Here is a 19,536-nt window from a genome sequence, read left to right as displayed (position 1 = left end):
GTGGCTCTGGTGATTTACTCACCGTCTATCTTACAAGACAGGGAAGACAGATGAAAGATCAAATGATGGGGGGAAGGAAAACAAACTGAAAAAAGGTAATATTTATTAGTCATTAGAATCATGATATTAGAGTCCTGTGGTTTTATTTGCATTCTCCTGTGTGGGTTGTCGCTGTCATAACCTCTGAAATTTCTCTGAGATCTCACAGATTATTTTTTTTTTTAATTTAATGAAAATCAAAATTACTCATTTCCCTGATCATGTGGACTACAGTTCCTTTGTACAGGAATAGATTTGATTGGTTAACATTTAGGCCCTGCAGTCCTATATTTACCTAACAGCCCTCCTTTGTTAAAAGCAATGTGGGTTTTAGACTGTCTGCTCAAGCTGGCTGGGCTGGTCATATGAATTTTTCAACCTATGTGAACCCTTTGCAGAAAGTGAAGGCACATCAAGCACACAAAAACACAGAATATTTTTGTGAGGAGGACTTCCCTTTCACTCTAAGTATGCAACTCTGGTCCTCCTGTATTAAGCAAGCATGCCACAATTAAAGTAGAAAAGAATCTGAGCACATCTTGTTCCCATCTGCATGACCTTGGGTAGGTCCTTATTTATTGTGCATTAGCATGTAATGCTTTTTGTGTCAGTTTACCCTTTCAAATAATGAGTACAGTGTGCTTTTTGCAGTTCACTGCTGCTTGATCTTGAAGTTACTGAATAGGTTATATTACAATCTTGCATGCAAGCTACTACACAACTGGAAAACACTGGAAACCACAGAAGCAAACAGTAATTAGTGATATATCTTGCAATGCTATAGAAGCACAGACAATATTACAGATTGCCTGCTGATGAGTTTCCAAGCAAACTAGAATTGTTCTCTCTGATTCCAGGTGGGGGGCTAAATAGTTAATTTTCTTCCCTTAGTTCAGCAATTCCCCATACTCCAAATAGTTTGAGAGTCTCAAATTACATAACTGCTCTGAGGCTATTGAAAAGCAGCGAGATCTGACCCATCCTCTCCTTTAGCATGCTGTTAGAGGAAAAACAACTCTTTAAATTCATAGTAATAGAGTTTTGGAGACACATCTGAAGATATCTAAGGCTAAATATTATGTATGTATCTCTCTGTATACTCCTATTCAAGTCCAGGATCTAAATTAGAGACCAAATTGCCTTTCCCAATAAATATGAGTTGCATAGGCTTTTTATGTACACAGAATGAAGATTTACTATATTCTAACAAGTTGGGGACATTGGTGCCATCTCCTGTATTTGTCTTTCAGCTTAGTAAAATATGAAGCTCACTCTCACTGATCTTTTCTTTATTCATCCTTTCATCTCTTGGGTTCTCTTTTCTTCTGTATTAATTTGGTCCCACAAATGTTATGATTAATAAGGTGCTTCTGCATAGCTAGAAAACCCTTATAAAAAATCCAGTTGACACCATTTCACAGTTCTGGTCTGCCAGTGCCAATATACCTCTTGCATCCTTTTGCATTCTCCATGTAGTGATTCTCCTTCCATGCATGCCCTAAAATAGGTCATTGGTGTTTACATCAGCAGCAGTTTTAGCCATCACAGGCTTGTGCTGCCCGTTCTGCTGATCACAGGATCATTCCTTCTGAACTAACAGTCCATTGTCCACCCTGTCATTATCCTATAAAATAAGATCCTTATTAGGACTTATTTCACCATCAGTGTCTCTTATTTTCCCACTTATTTCTACAGATCTTTATCTTTCACTACAAATGTTCCCTGATTTCCAAGCATCATTTATCTCAATCTGTCATTTTCATTGTGTCAGGCCCTAATCTTTCCTCCAGTATTCCTAGACAGGCTAGTCATAACCTCAGTGTTGTTCAGCCCCCTGCCCCTCTCAGCTTCCTTATGATTATCAGCAGAATTTGGACTTTTCCAGAGAAAGATGCTTGGCTCCAATAATGAGATGCTTTCCTGCCCATATACAGCTCATACAGCTGAGAGATTCAAGCCTTCAATTTCTAATTTGCTTTATTCTCTCTGCTGCTCACAGGCAGGTGCTGTTTGGGAAATCAATGAGAGCTCCACACATGAAGCAGCTGCAGGACTGAGCCTTTAATGAGTCTTTCCCATTTCTGATTTTTATAAGCCAGTTCTAGCAGCAATCTAAAATAAACTATACATATTGATAATGAAACTGATGCAAGTGAACATTACTAGCAAATGGGAGGATTTAGAAAAGGGAGGAAAAGACAAAGACAAGTACCTTTTACAAAATAATTGTCTACATTATCATGCTGTAATAATAATTTCTTCTCTATAACTCACCTTTGACCGACATACCACTGGCATTTAAAAGACTTCCCAATTACATTTGATATGTGATTTACAGCATGATCACATCTGAATTGGGCCCAGAGATTTCCCCTGGCCAGCTCAGAAAATGTCTGGGGTTGATGGTTGACTTGGCCCAACTCTGTTCCCATTGTGTCTTGATAGAAGATGATTTTAAGCTGGAGGAGTATAATTTTAAAATGAAATTACATGACAAAAATAGATTGTTTCAGGATTCAGTACCTTTTTTGAAGTTTCATGCTAGATTTGTGCTCACTTATAAGGGTGTAAATCAGCAGTAACTTCACTGCAGTACCAGAATAAGAGCAGTATTAGCTGTTTCACTAGAAACAGCTAATACTGCTCTTTCCTTTCCCAATGAATTTCCTTTATATATGGAGAAGAGTTATTTTCAAACTGCTAATATGCATTCAGGTGTGACTGCATGCCTCACCTGAGGGTTTTCTTTACCTTTTGTGTGATTTTTCAAGTGGAGCTATTCTTGACTCTGCCAAATTCTCCAAGTAGCACATAGCATAATGTATGTATGTAGAGTCTGTCTCCTGGGCAAGCTGAAGCGGTGGAAATTGCCTGGAGAAAATTGAAACCCTGATAATTGATTTTGTTAGCTCTTAAAGTTTCAAAAGACTTGAATCTTTCCAAGAATAAATCAAAAACTGTTCAGTAGCAGACCATGGGTATTCCCTCCAGATTCTTAGAGTGGTTTCCTTGCTACACTGCAGAAATTATATTCTTACTGATGTAGATTAAGAATTAAATTATTTGCTTAAAATAGTTAAATCTGCTGCCTGTTGGGGTTTTCTGTGTCAGCTAATTTGGCTGCATTATTAAGTGCCATTGGTAGTCAGGATCTTTAAGCTCTGGAAGAAAAAAACATGGCAAACATTAGGTATATGACAAACTCTTCAGGCCATAAAATCTTATTAGAAGGCAAATCACAACCTTCCAACCTTTTCGAGATTGATGTGGAGCTAGGAAATCTGTAGAAAATTGATACAGTGTGGAATGCAAATATATTATTCCCCTTCCCCTCCTTTTTTTCGTATTAACAGAGGACTAAACAGGAGAGAAATTATTCCCAAGAGACCACTATAGAAAATGCCCTATTGGTCCTGGTGTTCACAACGTTTCTATGCAAGTAAATTAAACCCAGTGGAGATTGGTCTTGGCTAACTTTTTATTGGAAAATCATAGAACTCTCCCTATACTGGTTTAGTTGGCGGTGCCAATGGCATAAAAGACTACCAGACTGAGCAGCCTTCTGACTTTTAGACCATTCTTCACATGTCACTGTGCTTCTGTGTCTCAAGAGCCATTATGAGGGCTCTTTCTAAATTCAAATTAAATGTTTTATGTTTATAGGCATTTCTAAATTTTTCATCAACACTATACTTTCATTATGTATTTTACATACCTGCTTGTTACTGTATATTATCATGTTATAAGTATATTAAATTATTATGTTATAACAAAAGTATATTATGGTCATATTTAAACAGAACAGATCATTGTTATTTCATAGAATCATAGAATCATAGAATCATAGAATGGTTTAGGTTGGAAGGGACCATCTAGTTCCAACCTCCCTGGCACAGGCAGGGACTCCTTCCACTAGACTAGGTTGCTGGATACCCCATCCAGACTGGCCTTGAACACTTCCAGAAATGGGGCATTTACAGCTTCTCTGGGCAACCTGTTCCAATGCCTCACCAACCTCACAGTAAAGAATTTCTTCCTCATATCTTATCTAGATCTACCATCTCTCAGTTTGAAGTAATTGCCCCTTGTCCTATCATTATCTGTCCATGTAAAAAGTCACTCTTTCTCATTTATAAGCTCCCTATAAGTACTGGAAGGTTGCTATAAGGTTTCCCCAGATCGTCCCTTCTCCAAGCTGAACAACCCCAATTCTCTTAATATTTTTTCATATGAGAGGTCCTCCTACTTTTTGTGGCCCTGCTCTGGACTTGCTCCAACAGGTCCACACCTTTTTTGTGCTGAGCTGGGGAGGTGAGGTCTAACAAGGGCAGAATAGAGAAGAATCACCTTCCTTGACCTGCTGGCCATGCTGCTTTTGATGCAGCCCAGGATGTGTTTGGCCTTCTAATGATGTTTATAAAATAACTGACTGAAATACTGGTATTACAGCAAGTGGTTCTGTCACTGCACACTATAATTTGAAAAACCTGTATCTGTCAAAAAATAAACCAAAAACTGTTCAGGAGGAAAGCCATGAAAAACTCATTCGAATTCTTAGAGAAGTTCCTGCACAAGAATAAAAAATGATACTCTCACCAATACAGAACTGGCACTGAAGTAGCAGACCATGGCAGTCCACTGACGTCTGCATCCCTGTGTGTGACAGGACTGTAAATGCTAGTCTCCAAATTTCCTTCTGCTGCTGGCTAGCAGGGTCATGGTGAAGAGCAGCTAGAAGTTGCAGAGGGGTGCAGACAGCCCTTTCCTTGCCAGTGCAGAAGGCAGGAGAACCTCTGCAGCCTCTTTGCCTTCTGCCAAAAGACTGGCCTGCAGGACAAATCAGTCTCTATGGCTTCCAGGGGATATTAGGGCTTCTGCAGAAACTAAGTGTTTGTTTAGGTGGTAGAACAACTAAGGCTTGCCATTGCTTGTGGTGAAAAATAAACCCTCAAAACTTTTTCAAGTAGTTTTATCCAACACAGTACTGCCTTCATTGTCGGCATTTTTTAAAGCCTTTGAGTATTTGAGAGAGAGACTCTAAACATGAACCATCAGTCTTTCACCTAAACTATCCCACGGAACACAGAAGGAACACACAAAACTCTCAAAAGCAATATTAGCACTGGAGGGAGTGAGGAGAGGAGGGAGCCGGTGAGAGGTGAATGTTGAAGCTGTGGAAAATGGCCTAGGCAAAGAAGGGAAAAGGTATGTCAGAGGTAGATAGGAAGGAAACCCAAAAGCTTCAATAACATTGACTTAATGATGAACTTGTCCTTCCATTTGGTAAGGCTGAACACGTTCTCTATTATATAGAGCAAATGACCAATACAGGTAGAAGTTTTTTCCTCCCCTGGGAAGTCTATCCTTCAACAGATTTATGCTGCTGATGATTATGTTTAATCCAGAAATAGACAGTTTGTTTATGATATTCCCCATGACCCCCGTGGAAATGCCACTGTGCAACAAAAATCACCATTGATATGCAATCCAGCTCATAGCTGAACACATCTGTAAAATAAACTCAGTTTTGTTCCTGCAAATTCTCAAGGAGTCATCTAGCTTTAATGTGAGGAAGGTACATTTCTCCTCTTTCTCATGTATTAGGGAATGATTTCTTTCTCTTCCCCAAAACAGGGACATGAAATGCCTAAAACATTGCAAAAGCTGAGACCTCACACACTGTGCAGACTCCACAGAAAGCACTTTCAGTCCACTCTCTCCTGAACTTGTCAGATGTAACCATCCTAGCATGCAGAATCCAAGTGCCAGTCAGTTGGTTGTCCTCAGCATGTAAATTGCCTGCATGGCAGTTTCAACACACTCCTCTAATTTTTTCTGAGTTTTCCTTTCCATTTCCAAGACAGTTATTTCAGTTCACAACCCAGAATCCAGCAGATCCCTTTTAATCTTCTGAAGCTACACCCACATACTCCCCACAAACTAAGTAATACTGATTTTATCTGTGTTTTTCTATTTCCTGACTCTACCACAAACTGCTTTATTTACTTCATATTTAGGAACAGCTCAGAATGTGTGGCTTTGTACTACTTGTAGCTGATTTTTATAATGATGGCCCCAACTAATTTCCCGTTATCAGTGCACTCTGATGTCTCAGGGACATGACCAAGTTCCCAGTGCCCAGTGAATCCCATAATTTCATTTGACCCATGATAAGGGTTCCCATACATGCTGTGAGGCTGTTGCAATGAAGAGCTGACACTCGTTTTTGTCATAGCTTTAACCCCAGTGAAAGAGAGCAAAGCTGAACCTGTCTTGCCTTGTGTTTGCCAAGGAGTGAGACTATGCCAGAGTGAGTTTCTACAACTCAGCTGTTACTTAGCTCCTTGGTACTCAGTTGTGCATTTTGATCTCAGAGCTGACTTTATTTCAAAAGAAAAATGAACAGGGACTGGAACAGGAAAATTCTTCAGTCAAATCAGCAGGAGCACAAAGAGTCCATACAAACATTCTTATTTTCATTGGTATTCTGATCTCTCACACTGCCCTGTCACAAACATCCCCAGAGTTTTATCTTCTCTCAAAATATATCCAGCCAGTTTCCAACCCTCTCCAAAATATTTTCTACAGAAGCCCCTGACCTTGCAAGCTCATGCCTTTTCTTTGCCCCTAAATCAGTGACTTCCTCAGGAATTCTACCAAGCCACCACCAGTGTCTGCAGAAAATTGGAAGAACCGATTTTCCCTGAAGCCATAACACCTATGCATACCCAGATTGTAGGAGCTGCCTTTTCAAAGTAGAGAAATAAGACTAATGAGAAACCACCTCAAACATGAACTTTTTGCCCCACCATCTCCACAAACATAGCAAGACTTTAGTCCTCTCCAGTAAAAGTCTGAGATGCTGCTAACATACAGACTATTTCTGAGCTGGTAGTTCTTGATACTGAGCTGCCCAGTACTGCTTTCTCTGACATCCCCTGTAAATCAGGCACAAAGCATTTCTGGTTCTTCTGTTGCCATGGATCAGTCTGAAGCTTACTCCAAATCATTATAGTTTTGCCACCCTTTGTTCTGAGCCTCTTTGTTTTTAAGTGGAGACCAAGTCCCATTTCTCTTCTCACAGCCCTGGCTGCCACTTCAGTACCAGCCTATCATTTCTCCATTGTTAATGCATATCTGTGCATTAAACTGACCTACATCTCCTTCTAGGGAGTGGGTAGCAGATGGTGCTTCGGTGATATGGCATCTCAAGATGGTGCTTGAGTGGCTTGTGGGTCACAGAAGTGGGGAATGCTGGTTGCTGCATAAGCAGCATGCAGCTGTGTTCCCTGGTGAGCATTCTGCTTGTTTGTATCAACAACTTTGGGCCAACATGATCCAGCACAGTCACATGCAGAAAGTGGGTCAGGCAGGTTATCTTGGCTACAATATTTGTTTGGGAGCTGCTGGGACTGGGAGCAGCTACACCACTAACCTCTTTTAGCATCACTGCCTTAATGGAAAAGTTGATCAATTCAACAGAGGAGCACCATGGTGGCTGGCACTGGAGCACTTGTCCTGTCAGAAGAGGTTGGATGTTCAGCCTGGAAAAGGGACAGCTTTGGAGGAGATTATCAAGAAGATAGAGACAATCTTTATAGGACTGTATAGCAGGAAGACAAGAGGTAACAGGCACAAGCCAGAACAAGGGAAGTTAAGGCTAGGTAGAAAGAGAAACTTTTTCAGTGCCATGACAGTCAAGCCAGATAACAGGCTTCCCAGGGACGTCATGCAGTCTCCATCCACAGAGGTTTTAAAGAGCAATTTAAAGCCCTGAGAAACCTAGTCTGAGATCACAGCTGAACTTCTTTCAAGCAAGAGCTTAAACTAAAGATGTCTTGTGGTTTCTTCCAGCCAGTGAGTCTATGATTAAGAATCAGTCTGTTTTTTAAAAAAAACTGCCCAAATCCCAGGCTGCAAAGGGCAGTCACAGCTGGGAGTTCACATTATGGAAATCCATCCCAGTCTTTGTGGTAGACACAGAAAAATTCAACCAAGTTGGACCAATCCATTGTCAATACAAATTTCACACAGCACAACGCCTCAAGTCATTGAGGGGTTAAGACTTAAATTTGAAGGGTAGCAGCTAAGTATCCTTCCTTTCTTTTTGAGCCCTCTTTCTGAGGGCCCAAGTCTCTAACCTCTCGTGCTATCTCTGTCAGAGCAGGGAATAGCCAACATAGCTGGCTCGTGCTGCCAGCCAGCAGGCAGCTTCCCCGCACCTATCAGAGACAGTCCCTGCACAGTGCGCACTCAGCCCCTGCACTGTTTGCTCCTCCTGTGTCACTCTGTCCTTCCCGCCTCACTCCGTCTTCCTCTCTTTCCTCAGTGCCAGGAGTACAGAACCTGTTGCTGGAGTGCCCTTGTCTGAGTTTCTGCCTGGCTTTTTTCCTCTGCTCAGATCTTCTCTTTGCTGCGGTAAGTCTGATGAACAGCTTCCTTGCTGTCACTGCTTGGTGACATGGCACAAGGGCTTTAATGCAAGTACTTCCCTTTGGGAGTGTCAACCTGCATTTTATAGGAACAGCCCTAGGAAAGTCTGGGCACCATGTGACATCTGAGGAAAACGGGGGGGTATCCAAGGCTGCTAGTTAAAGAAGAAGTAAGAAATTCTTGTCTCAAGAGTGATCAGAGAAATTACTTTGGTGGCACCTGTATTGAATTGAGATTGGGGGCCATGAGTGGTCTGCTACAACAGTGGTCAAGGTTCAGGTGCCACGTGAAAGGTGAGGCAGGAGGCTTCAGAAAGCCTCCAAGTCTGGTTCTGAGCCTGTATGGAAAACTGCCACAAAACCTCCAAACTTTTGTTCAGTTTTGTACTAGGAAATGGCACATAAACCATAAAGCTATTCAAATGCAGTGGGTAGCTGATACAGCTGGTTTTATCTCTGCTTTCTAAAGTAACACATAGGGCACTGTCTATCTAGACTGTAAAAAGGTACTTGTATTTTTCTGGAGGGTGATCAGAGCTACAGTAGCAGGAGCAATTCCAGAGTTTAATGTTTGCTGCTTTGAGGTATCACTGTAGATCAATCTGGTGTTATATAAAGATAAAAAAATCATAATTTATCAGCATGTGTTTGCTGCTGCAAATATACGTAAAGCTTTGTTTTAGAGAAATGTGTGTGTATGTGAACTTTGAGCATAAAATGCTAAATACCATCACCCACTTTAGAAGAGCTTAAAATAGCTCCTGGCTGCAGAGCAGGTGCCATGTGTCCTTCTGCTGAATATAGGGGGATGCAAAAGCTAAATATAGACCAGTTTGTAAACCCTCTAGAAGTTAAAGCTGCAAGAAGAAAATCAGGAAGCAAATCCCATAAGAAGGAAGGGGAAGCACACTGTTTATAAAAGATAAACAAAACTCTGTGACAGTCTTCAAGGCAGCCTGTAAGACAAGCTAAGAAGAAGATGTTTAATTTGTGTTTTGGTCATGCCAGGAGGGTGCCTGGGCAGAAATGCCAGCTCCCACCAGTGAGAGGTGGGCTGGCACACCCCAGCACAGGAGCAGTTTTCCCAGCAGCAGTGGGATGGCTATTTCAGCTCTGCTAAGTCAGTCATTGGGCCTTGCCTACTGACCTTTTACTTTGGAAATACAAAGCACAGTGAAGGCAAATTGTCTGTAAATGTGAAATATTGAGGGATATAATTGCAGACAAACAAACTCAGCATGAAACCAGACTGATATGAGGCATGTATCTCTTGCTTTGCCTCTGGATGCAGCTGTGGCTAGGCTGTGTGCTCAGCTATGCTGAAAGCTCCATTTCTGTCCTGAGTCTTCCCAAGTTCTTAACAGATGAAGGAGAAGGGAGAAGAGTCTTCCTCACAGTGGGGAGGCAGCAGCACTCTCTAGCTCTTGGGGGTGTTCCCCACTGAAGGAGAGGAGAACCACAGTGACTATTTGTAGGCAGCAACCACAAGTGTCAAGTTTCCATCCAAAACACCAGAGCCAAGAAAGGTGCTGATCTCACAGCTGTGGAACAGGTCCAGGATTTGGGAATGCAGAAAAAAAAAGAGTAAACAAGATGCAATGCTCAGACTCAGTCAGAGTAGCCAGTCCTCCCCCTTTCCACAAAACAAGATAAGGCTGTGTTGGAAATTCAGTGCCTGGAGGCAACAGTAATGCTAGTAGGAGTTGCAAAACTGAAAAAGTGGCCAGTCTAAAATTGGGCAAGTCTGAAAAACCAAGGAATTCCTCTTCTGGACTCTGTCACCTAATTTTTAGGCATTACTGTGTTTAAGATAGAGTATAATGTAAACACTTTGGGTCTTGCTGAAATTGGCACCAAAAGTCTTTTATGGCCTGATAAGGGAGAATTCCTTGTGTACATCAAGGTTAAGCAGGCTGGGGTACAAGGGAGAACTGGGGCCAACTGCAGTAAAAACTCCCAGCATCAAAGGCTGTAAGTAGGCAACTCCCAGATGCTGTGACTCCCTCAACATAAACTGCAGCACTGTGAAAGCTGTTGTGCAAAACAAGGTACAGAAGTCTTCACAGGCATTGTGTCTGTGCTGGACAGCAGTTATCAGACCTCTGGTTTAGTCTGAGGAAGAGCAAAATGAAACATTAGGATATTTATTGTGTGTGTAAATACAACTGCTGGTACGACCCAGTGGGTGGGCACCTTTGGGTTAGAAGTTCATTGCTGTGTATTTCTGGGGTTCCTGCCTGCTCACCATTCTGGGCTGGTGGATGGAAACTCAGCAGTTGTGAATTGCCATGGTTTCAGACTGATTATAGCTAATCCCTTTCTAGCCAGGAATGTATGTTAGGGAAGATTTCCTGCAAGGCCAGCTTGTAAGCATCTTGTGTCCTTGATTCTAATAATCCAGTTTCTCTTTCACTCACCCATGTTTTTCTATTGTTACTGAGACACATCATGGACAGATCAATTGCCACAGTGTATTTAAAGCCTACAGTATTTGGAGACATGCTTTGTGATTCACATAAGAGGAAACCTTTAGCCAGAGAGTGCTACAACATGAGTGATGAAGTTGGGAGGCAGCCAAGGGGAGAGTCGGAGTACAGAGAGAACATCGGCTTGAGCCTTCGTACAAAGAGGGAGAGATAGAAAAGAAATTAATATTTGGAAATAGAGCATTTTGCAGTCCTGCTCTCCCTCTGTGATGAACATATAACAAAAATAGCTGTTTTGAAATGGGATATATAAATATAACAAATATAATAAAACTTTCTGAGTTTTATTCTGCCTAAACAAGAGCTGGTAGTCCTGGACTTTCTAGCTGATTGATTGCCAACTGCCAATTAGCTCAAATTAATGATTGCAACAGTAAACACTAGCCTGAACATGTCAGAGATAAACACATATTTTGTGGAGTGTCTAGTTTAGCCTTTACAATATTCTTACTGACCTTGAATTAGTTGGCAGTCAATTAACTCTAGTTTAAAAAGATCACAAACAGGAGGCTAACATTTGTGCTATCTGGAATTATTTACTTAAATTGCACATATAGGGTCTAATTTCTCAACGTCAATTAAATTCGATATGACATCAAATCAGATCACTATAATTTTACAGTAATTTTGCACTGATATAGTGACTATGGCACAAGGAGTGAGGAAAGAATGGGACATGACTGTGTGACAGATTTGTGAGACCAGGTCCAGATGCATTCCTAAACCAATTCTGCTGGCAAGTTGTATCTATGGGTGCACTGCAGGGGCATGGATTTACAGCTAACAGCTTTCAAGCACTTCCTGAGCCCACTCAAAGCTTTCAATTATTTGCTTGAGAGATGATAACTCATTTGACTATCTTATCTGCAAGCCTGGTCATATAGCTAGAAAATCAAATCTTCAAAAATGTTGCCTTAGTGATGGCCATCACTGCACTTCCAAACATCACTTTGACTGGGGAGAATTTAAGAACACTGAGTCATTTATTACAGTAAACGACATCTCTCTTATCATATAATGCCTTTGGTCATGTTATTTACAGTTTTGAAAGCTGTAGAAATTTAGACACTATAGAAAACATATGTTGCAGCCTGTTTGAGCAGGGAATAAAATGATTTCCAGTTAGCTCCATGTTTTCAAAATCTATTAAAAATAAGAAAGCAATCACTTCACATGCTGGAAAGAACCAACCAAGTAAGTTTCTTCCCCTCTTCCCCACTGGCACCATTATAAATTATATTATTAAGGAGAGGAACAACAATCAGTCTGGAAAAGAGAGAGAAGGAGTCGTGGCTGGAAAGAGTACAAGAGTCTGCAGTCAAGCAGTAGTGGGGGCTAGTTGCAGGTCAAGGTGCAGCTGTGCACCCCACACCTCTGCCTTATTTCATGAGGGCAATGCAGAGGTGCCAGCAGCCTCTCCCTCTAAGGGGAAGGGGCCTTCACTACTCTGAGTTTTCCTGGTGCCCAGGATGCTCTTGCTGACAGCCTCATTACCAGGTCCTGGGTAAGCCAGAGCAGGAGCACAGCTATGTTGGGGGCTCTGTATTTGCCTGGCTGAGTGCAGCTGCTCAAATACCTGAGAAAACAAAAACTTCCCTTTGCAAACTGGGAACAAATTAGCTGAATTTCACTCCACAAAAGACCATGGACTATCCAGCTGTGTTATGTGTCGTTGGGTTTATTTCATTGTGATTTATTCTGCAGTTTGTACTTTGTCAAAGAAGCTGTCAGCAGCATGCAGCAAGTACAAGAGAAGGGTGGTTTATAGCTGCTAATCTTATTCTTTGCTGTTATTGTGATGGTACCAAACCACGTCTCTTGTAGATCAAGCACCATGCTGGGCTTTCCAAGGGCACAATGCAATTTTCAGTTGCACTGAAAATATAAATAGTAAAACATTAAAAATATTAAAATATTTTTTGTGATTATTGACTCAAGATGTGTCAACAGGAGAGAAACAGGAAATGAAACTAATGCAGCTCTGAAGTGAAGCTGCCTATATCGGAACCAGTGTTGCAAGTAAACAGATCAAGAAAAGTAAACATGTGGCAAATATTTTATTCAAGGAGGAAAATGGTATAAGTGACTGGGGTGTCATTTCATGTGTCATTGCTGGCAGTGGGAATAAGAGGTTTTCATTTTTAAGTGTTAGATTTGGGTAGGCTTTTCTCTTGGAAAGTATATGATTTGCCTTTTTCCTTGCAGGCAAATTACCTTGGTTATTTATCTAAGTGTGACATATTTGTCAAGCCAGAACCAATGGATAAGCTGCCATCCCAAATTTCACACAAAATCACTCACACGCTGGCCAAGCTTTGAGAACAGCCTGATGGCTAATTCTTTGTATGGCTGGTTCTATGCCTTTAAATTAACCCTCCATTTGTTTTTCTGTCAGGTGCTGCACTAAGCATGGAGAGTGACCAGTCTTCCACCTCACCTGGGCAGGACATCCAGGGGCAGAGCGGGGACAGACCTGCCCCTGGCCTGCCATCCCCTGCTCCAGCCCCCATGGAGCAGCCAGGTAGCTGGCCCCAAGCAGCCGTGTGTGACATCTCGGAGGAGCTGAGCCGGCAGCTGGAGGACATCATCAAAACCTACGGGTCTGCCACCAGCCTGATGGAGAAGGAAAGCACTGCTGCAGGAAGAGACAGGCCTGAGAAGGGAGAGCCAGGCAGCTTGGAGGATGCAGAGTATGAAGATGGAAATGAAGAGAGTGAGAAAGAGAAGCTGGCTCCTGGGGATGCCTCCAAAGCAAAGGAGCCCAGCAGCAACAAGGAGCAGAAGCTGGAGAAGAAAATCCTGAAGGGACTAGGTAGGTATTTACATACTCACACAGCCCTTCTGCAAACACAAGTGAGAACTCCCTGGTCCTTGCTCTTTACCATGTTAAGTTTCTGGTATGGATGATAGGGGCCTCCAGCTACCACTGAAAATTATAGCGATCATTACAATTTTTCTGTAACTGATAATTCCTTTTGGCACTACCCAACATGTAGGCTATATCAGATATTAGTTCTTTAAAGAAAAGAGTTGTATCACACAGTACTGATGTACTTCTGAGCCACCCACATTGGTTAGCCAGAGCTGTCAGTCCAATGACACACTGCACAAAGTCACTTAGATGAAGGAAAACCTAGCCTCTCATCTGTATTTTGGTGCATTTTTCTTCTCCTGTCTGCTCAGATATGGCTACTCACTGGTCACAACAGTAATAATGGTGCTACTGTGTGGCATGGGGACCTGCAGAATAAATTAACTGTCATGCCCAGGTTGTTTTTCATTTAGTAAACCCCTCGACTAATCATATAATATAGATGAAATAAGCCAATACATTTGTTCTCTAACACCTCAGCCCTGGCAGAGCTGTCAGCTGAGCTAGAAAGAAGTCTTAGCAAGTTTTTGAATACATGTACTTTCTGCTGGGCAGCCACTAGAGAGCAATGTAGTTACATTCTAATCTAATATAGATGTAAATTATTTCCCTTCCTACATTTAATTCCAGCCAATCTTCGAGCCTCCCCTTTGCATGAGAATCCAAACCCAAATGCAGACTAAGCCTGTAAATTAATCACCATAGACATTCTCACAGACAAGGGACTAAGCATAGGACACAGCATGGATTTTTTCCCTCAGAAATTCTTTGAATATCCAGAAGAAAATTCCTCAGTTTCTACTGCCTTGGCTTTGGTGCTGTTACTGTACTTCATCAAGCTCTGTGAAAACCCTACCAACACACAATGCTCCATCTGCCCTTGTGACAGTTCACACCAGGATTTGATTTTAGCTCCACTTATTTATGCTGATGCTGTAGAGAGAATTTAGTGTGAAATAAAGGATTTTCTCCAGAGACAGTACTCCTGGCCTGCACTAGAACTGAAAATGTAGAAAATGTCCAGCCCAAAGCAGAAAGCAGATTTTGTCTAACAGTCTCAGGAAGGAGGAGCATTTGGAAAAGCATGTCCAAGCCCCTGGGACCACAGGCAACCTTATCTCCAGGGATGTCAGAGACACTTTGTATTTCATGGACAGCAGTGTTCAAGTCCCAGCTCATACCTGGGGCTGAAATGAAAACCAAGAGGTGTCAGAGGAGCAGCAATACCTGAATGGCTGTGCAGTGATTTGGCTTTGAACGCCCAGGGAGTTATTAGACTCCCTCTGGAATACAAACTTTCTCCACCAAGTCAGTGAAGTGATTTACACAAGTATCACATAGCCCAGACCTGGCTGGCAGCACATACCACCCTCTGATTGTTTACTTCCACAAGATAGTCTCTATATCTGACTTAATATTCTTGATGTCTTGTGTGGGTCTATCAGCAAAGGAGCTGAATACACCAGACTTGATCCATTTTCACTTACAAAGAGAGCTGTTCCTGAGCCTCTGGGGTCCAGGCCCTTTCTGTCCTATTTCAGTCCAACGTGCCACGTGTCTGACCTAATCATCTTGCAAAGACATTGAATGGAAATCGGATTACACAGGACAAAAGCATCTCACAGACAATGTTTTTGTTAGAAAAAAGCCCATTACTGAGGTGTGAAATGGAGGAAATTCCTAGCATGTTTGTTCTCATGGGGCAAAGAAAAACTCAGAAATTTACTGTAAAAATTGTTCCTTTCCTTCCAAAATGCCTCATTTCAGCCTGTGTTCTTACAGGCCCAACCAATTTCAAACAGCCAATTTCATAACAGGACATCAACTACAAACTATATAGCATCAAATCTCTGCTTCCTCTTTTTCTAAGGAAAAGAAGCCACCCTACTGATGCAAAGTTTGAATAAGCTGAGTACTCCAGAAGAGAAGCTGGACCTGTTGTTTAAGAAGTATGCTGAGCTGGTGAGTACAGTGTTGGCTCTTTTCTGTACAAACTGCCTACACAAGAAGGTATAAAAAATACATGACATGCAGCATGATCAAACCTCACATACCAGCAGTGTCTGTACTCATAAGTGAGTCCCAATACAGTTGTCATAGTCAGATAATTATGGGTAAAAAAAGAGAAAAAAAGTAAAAAGTGAGGAAAACAAGATTTGGGACAGAAAGTTGATGAGGCAGAATATTTGTACTTAAAAGCAAATCTACCAAACTGACCCACACTGGAGACTGGTGTCTAGGCTCCTGCCTTCACCTCCTGCAAGGAGTTTTGCATGTTTCTGTCCCAGGTATTGCTTTAAATTATGCATTGGTGATTTCATCCAAATGAAAATAATACAGGATCTAGAATAAAGCTTCCTGTATTAGGAAGCAGACAATGGACAACTGAGACTAATTGTAAGAGAAGCCAAAGCACAATGAAATGAAGAGTCAAAGCCCCTGCCACCATAATGTCACTCCTGTAACAGTGCCACCTACCTGACTGTTCTTTCCACACTTAAGATGGGTTATTTTCAGATGAAGGGATATTTTCCTTTGTAGTCAAAGGACTGCATGACCATAAGCTGTGGAAATCTTACAAATGACAAGGCTGCAGCATTTTACACTTTGTGGAGTGCTGAAAAACGTGTGAAGCAGAACACTGACTTTTTAATTGATTTTATGCACAGATGTGTCCATGTCTCATAATAATGCGAAGTGAAATTTAGCTTTCCGTTTTTCATGTAAAATCCTCTGATTTCATAAATTGGGTTCAGGCTGTTTATAGCCTATCTCATGCTTAAAGGGACTTCATGCTCTCAGATTAGCTGAAATAGGTCTTCTTCCTCTACAAAGTACTCTCCACCGCATTCAAATGGCATTGCAGCACTGTATAAAACAGGGGCTGGATTGCCAGTAGCCCATTCAGGAGAAAGGTGCTAAAACAAAAGTACTGAACACTTGTTTCTGACATACTGTGCAATGTCACTGAAATAAATCATTCCTTAAATACAACAAAAACCTTGTTGGAGACAGGCTCACCCTGCTCACTTGAAGTGGCTGAGGGGCATGTGGTGATTAATGGCTTGTCAGCAGTTGGCTGTAGCTGTGACCGCTCTCCCTGCTCCCTCTTGTCCGTCCCCATCACACACTTGGGATCATGTCTTGCTTTTGCTGAGCTGTTTTCCAGCCAGATCAGCTCCCTGGTCTGGTGGGCCATGTGGTGACACAAGCACTTGTTGCAGCACAGCTCAGGGGAAGGTGTAGCCATGTGATAGATGGAGCTGGCTCCCTGGCAGTGCTTCCCTCGCTTCAAATAGCTGGAGAGGCCGCCCAGCAATGTTATGTCCCTGCCAGCCCATGCCCTGGCACAGTCTGTACAACTGTGGGCACACTGCAGGCCGGAGCATGGGCTGGAGAAGGTAGAAGCCATGCCAGAGGGGATGGGGAAGCAGGACAGGCATTTGGGCACAAGCTCTGCCTCTACTCACCAACAGAGAACATCTCATTCACTAAATCCAGTGTGTTGGGTTAGCAAAGCAGACTGTGGTTTACAACAACTTTAACTTACAAACAACTGTCACAGAATTGTTTATAACTGGATTATTTTCAGAGGTCCTGCGATTCTCACAAGTGCTGGATGCAAGAACAATATGCTAAAAAATAAATACAAGCTCAGACATTGTCTGCAGTGGGATCAAGATAAAACTTCTCTTTCCTAAATTGACTGTTTCTCTAGGACAGCTTTCAAAAGTCAAAATTGCTTATATTTGCAGTTAATTTTAGCTTCTACTTCATTAATTATTCATAAAAAATTATAATTGGGGACCATTTTGGCATTCCTATTTACCAGTGAATTGCCTTTTTCATTGCAAAAGTAACATCATGTCTTAGCTATTCCTGAGAACTTTGAGGTGTAAGTTTCTAGTGCAAGTAATATTAATGGGGGGAAAAAAGGGAAAAAAAATACATGAAAGACTTCTCATATCAAGATTAATACCAACTTTATTCTGAGATCCCTAACTCAAGCACAGTTTGAGTGAATGGTGAAATTTGGATAAATCATTATCCACTGAGCACAGGGTGTGCATGCCAAACGTGAAGCAAAAAGAACACTTTTTTGTGTTTTTCAGCAGAAAATGGATGTTGTCATCTTATTGCAAAGCTCCCATACCTTCTCGCACACAGCTCCTCACAGCACTGACTCCTTTTTCACAGCACAACCAACAAACTCCAACTCTTTTCACAGCACAGCCAACAAACTACAGCTCCCTTCTCACCCAGCTAACCCACTCTGCTGTAGCACGCTCCTTATTGGACACAGCTGTGGCCTGTTAAGGGCAGGCCTGTTCCTAATCTTTGGTGATTAGTACAGCTGCAACTCCTCAGGGGTGAGATACCTTCTGCACTATCTTTATTTTTTTACATTTTATCCCTCCACAAAGGGAAGGGGACAAAAACAAACTTATGAAGGAAAAAATCTCAGCCTTAATTACAGAAATTTATTTTCCTACAGTACTAGAAAAATTATTTCAGCTAGTGCAGCTTGACTAGATGCAAAAGAAAGCCTGTATTGTGATCTACAGAAGCAAAAATAGACAATACATCTGTTAAAAGTTGGACATAAACTGTAAATATACTCCAAGCTGGTGAGAGCATTGTTTTGTGGTACAATTAGCTGTGATTTGATTAATAATACATAGACCTCTCTACTGTAAGCATAAATTACTGAACATCTACAGAAAACACATGAAAGTGTAAAATACGATAATGTTGACTGTCTTGTTTGAGCTGCACATCATTCCCCAGTGCTCACAGACTTTCCCAGTCATACTGGGGCTAATTAGTACAAGTGACACCATATTATTAGATAATGTAGTCTTAACAGCAACTGTTATTATTAAGGTTTGCATGTTTAAGCTCATGTGCTACTGTTTTTCAATCAGAAAACATCTGGATTTCAGAAATACCTTGCAATGTATGCACATCTGTGATACAGTGAGGAGGGTTATTGTGTGTTGGAACAGGAGATGAAATCATTAAAAGCTTCAGAGGTGAAAGACTTCTTTGACCTCACTGTTAGGGTGTTAATTTAGGGTACAGGAATTTTTTTCAAAACATCCAGTGATGGACACGCATCAAAAGAAATAACCAGACTGTGCAGGGGTTACTATTAGGAATTAGGTTGCTGGTCCTCTTTGCCCCCTCCAAATCCACCCTGCTCCCTACCAGCCTTCCAGGGAAGGCAGGAGTCATGCACCCACAGAACAGCAGTCTCCCGAGGGAACAGCAGGGACTGTCCCTGTTTCCTTCAGGAATTATACGGAGACAAAGAGCCTAAAAGAGGTTTGGTGTGCCATGACCCACCCCCAGTGATGGCAGGACCTTCAGAAACACAACTGACAGGAGCCTGGCAAGAGGAGGTGCCGCATTTTGGGAAACTCTTCTCTGAAGAGAATTCTTCTCCATCAGCAACAAAGCCCCCACATGAACAACATTCCTGGTCTCCAACTCCTCCTCTGTTGTTTTGTCCAGCAGGTTCCTGCATATTTAGGAAACTGCTTCTTTTTCAGGAAACTGAAAAATAAAATAGAATTAGCAACCACTGTGTCACCTCATGATCTGGAGAAATCTCACCACATAAAGCACTACTGATTGCTCTAGATCCAAATGTTGAAACAAAAAAAAATCACAGATGTCCTTCAAAGAAATTCAAACCAAAGAAGGA

The 19,536-nt window shown here is 41.8% G+C and overlaps 1 protein-coding gene across 1 annotated transcript in view; it reads left to right on the top strand.

Annotated features, from left to right (window-relative positions):
• Positions 1–8,360: 8,360 nt before the first annotated feature.
• The window catches only part of TXLNB (taxilin beta), a 34,771-nt gene continuing 23,595 nt past the window's right edge, over positions 8,361–19,536 (top strand). Inside the window, exons 1-3 of the mRNA XM_059469376.1 lie at positions 8,361–8,457; positions 13,353–13,769; positions 15,700–15,791. Coding sequence (XP_059325359.1) covers positions 13,367–13,769; positions 15,700–15,791 — 495 coding nt within the window. The 5' untranslated portion in view covers positions 8,361–8,457; positions 13,353–13,366. The remainder of the gene's footprint in view (positions 8,458–13,352; positions 13,770–15,699; positions 15,792–19,536) is intronic.

Source organism: Ammospiza nelsoni, chromosome 3 (genome assembly GCF_027579445.1).
Source record: "Ammospiza nelsoni isolate bAmmNel1 chromosome 3, bAmmNel1.pri, whole genome shotgun sequence".
NCBI lineage: Eukaryota > Metazoa > Chordata > Aves > Passeriformes > Passerellidae > Ammospiza > Ammospiza nelsoni.
Note: the sequence above shows the minus strand (reverse complement) of the source record. Positions and strands in the feature narration are given on the sequence as shown.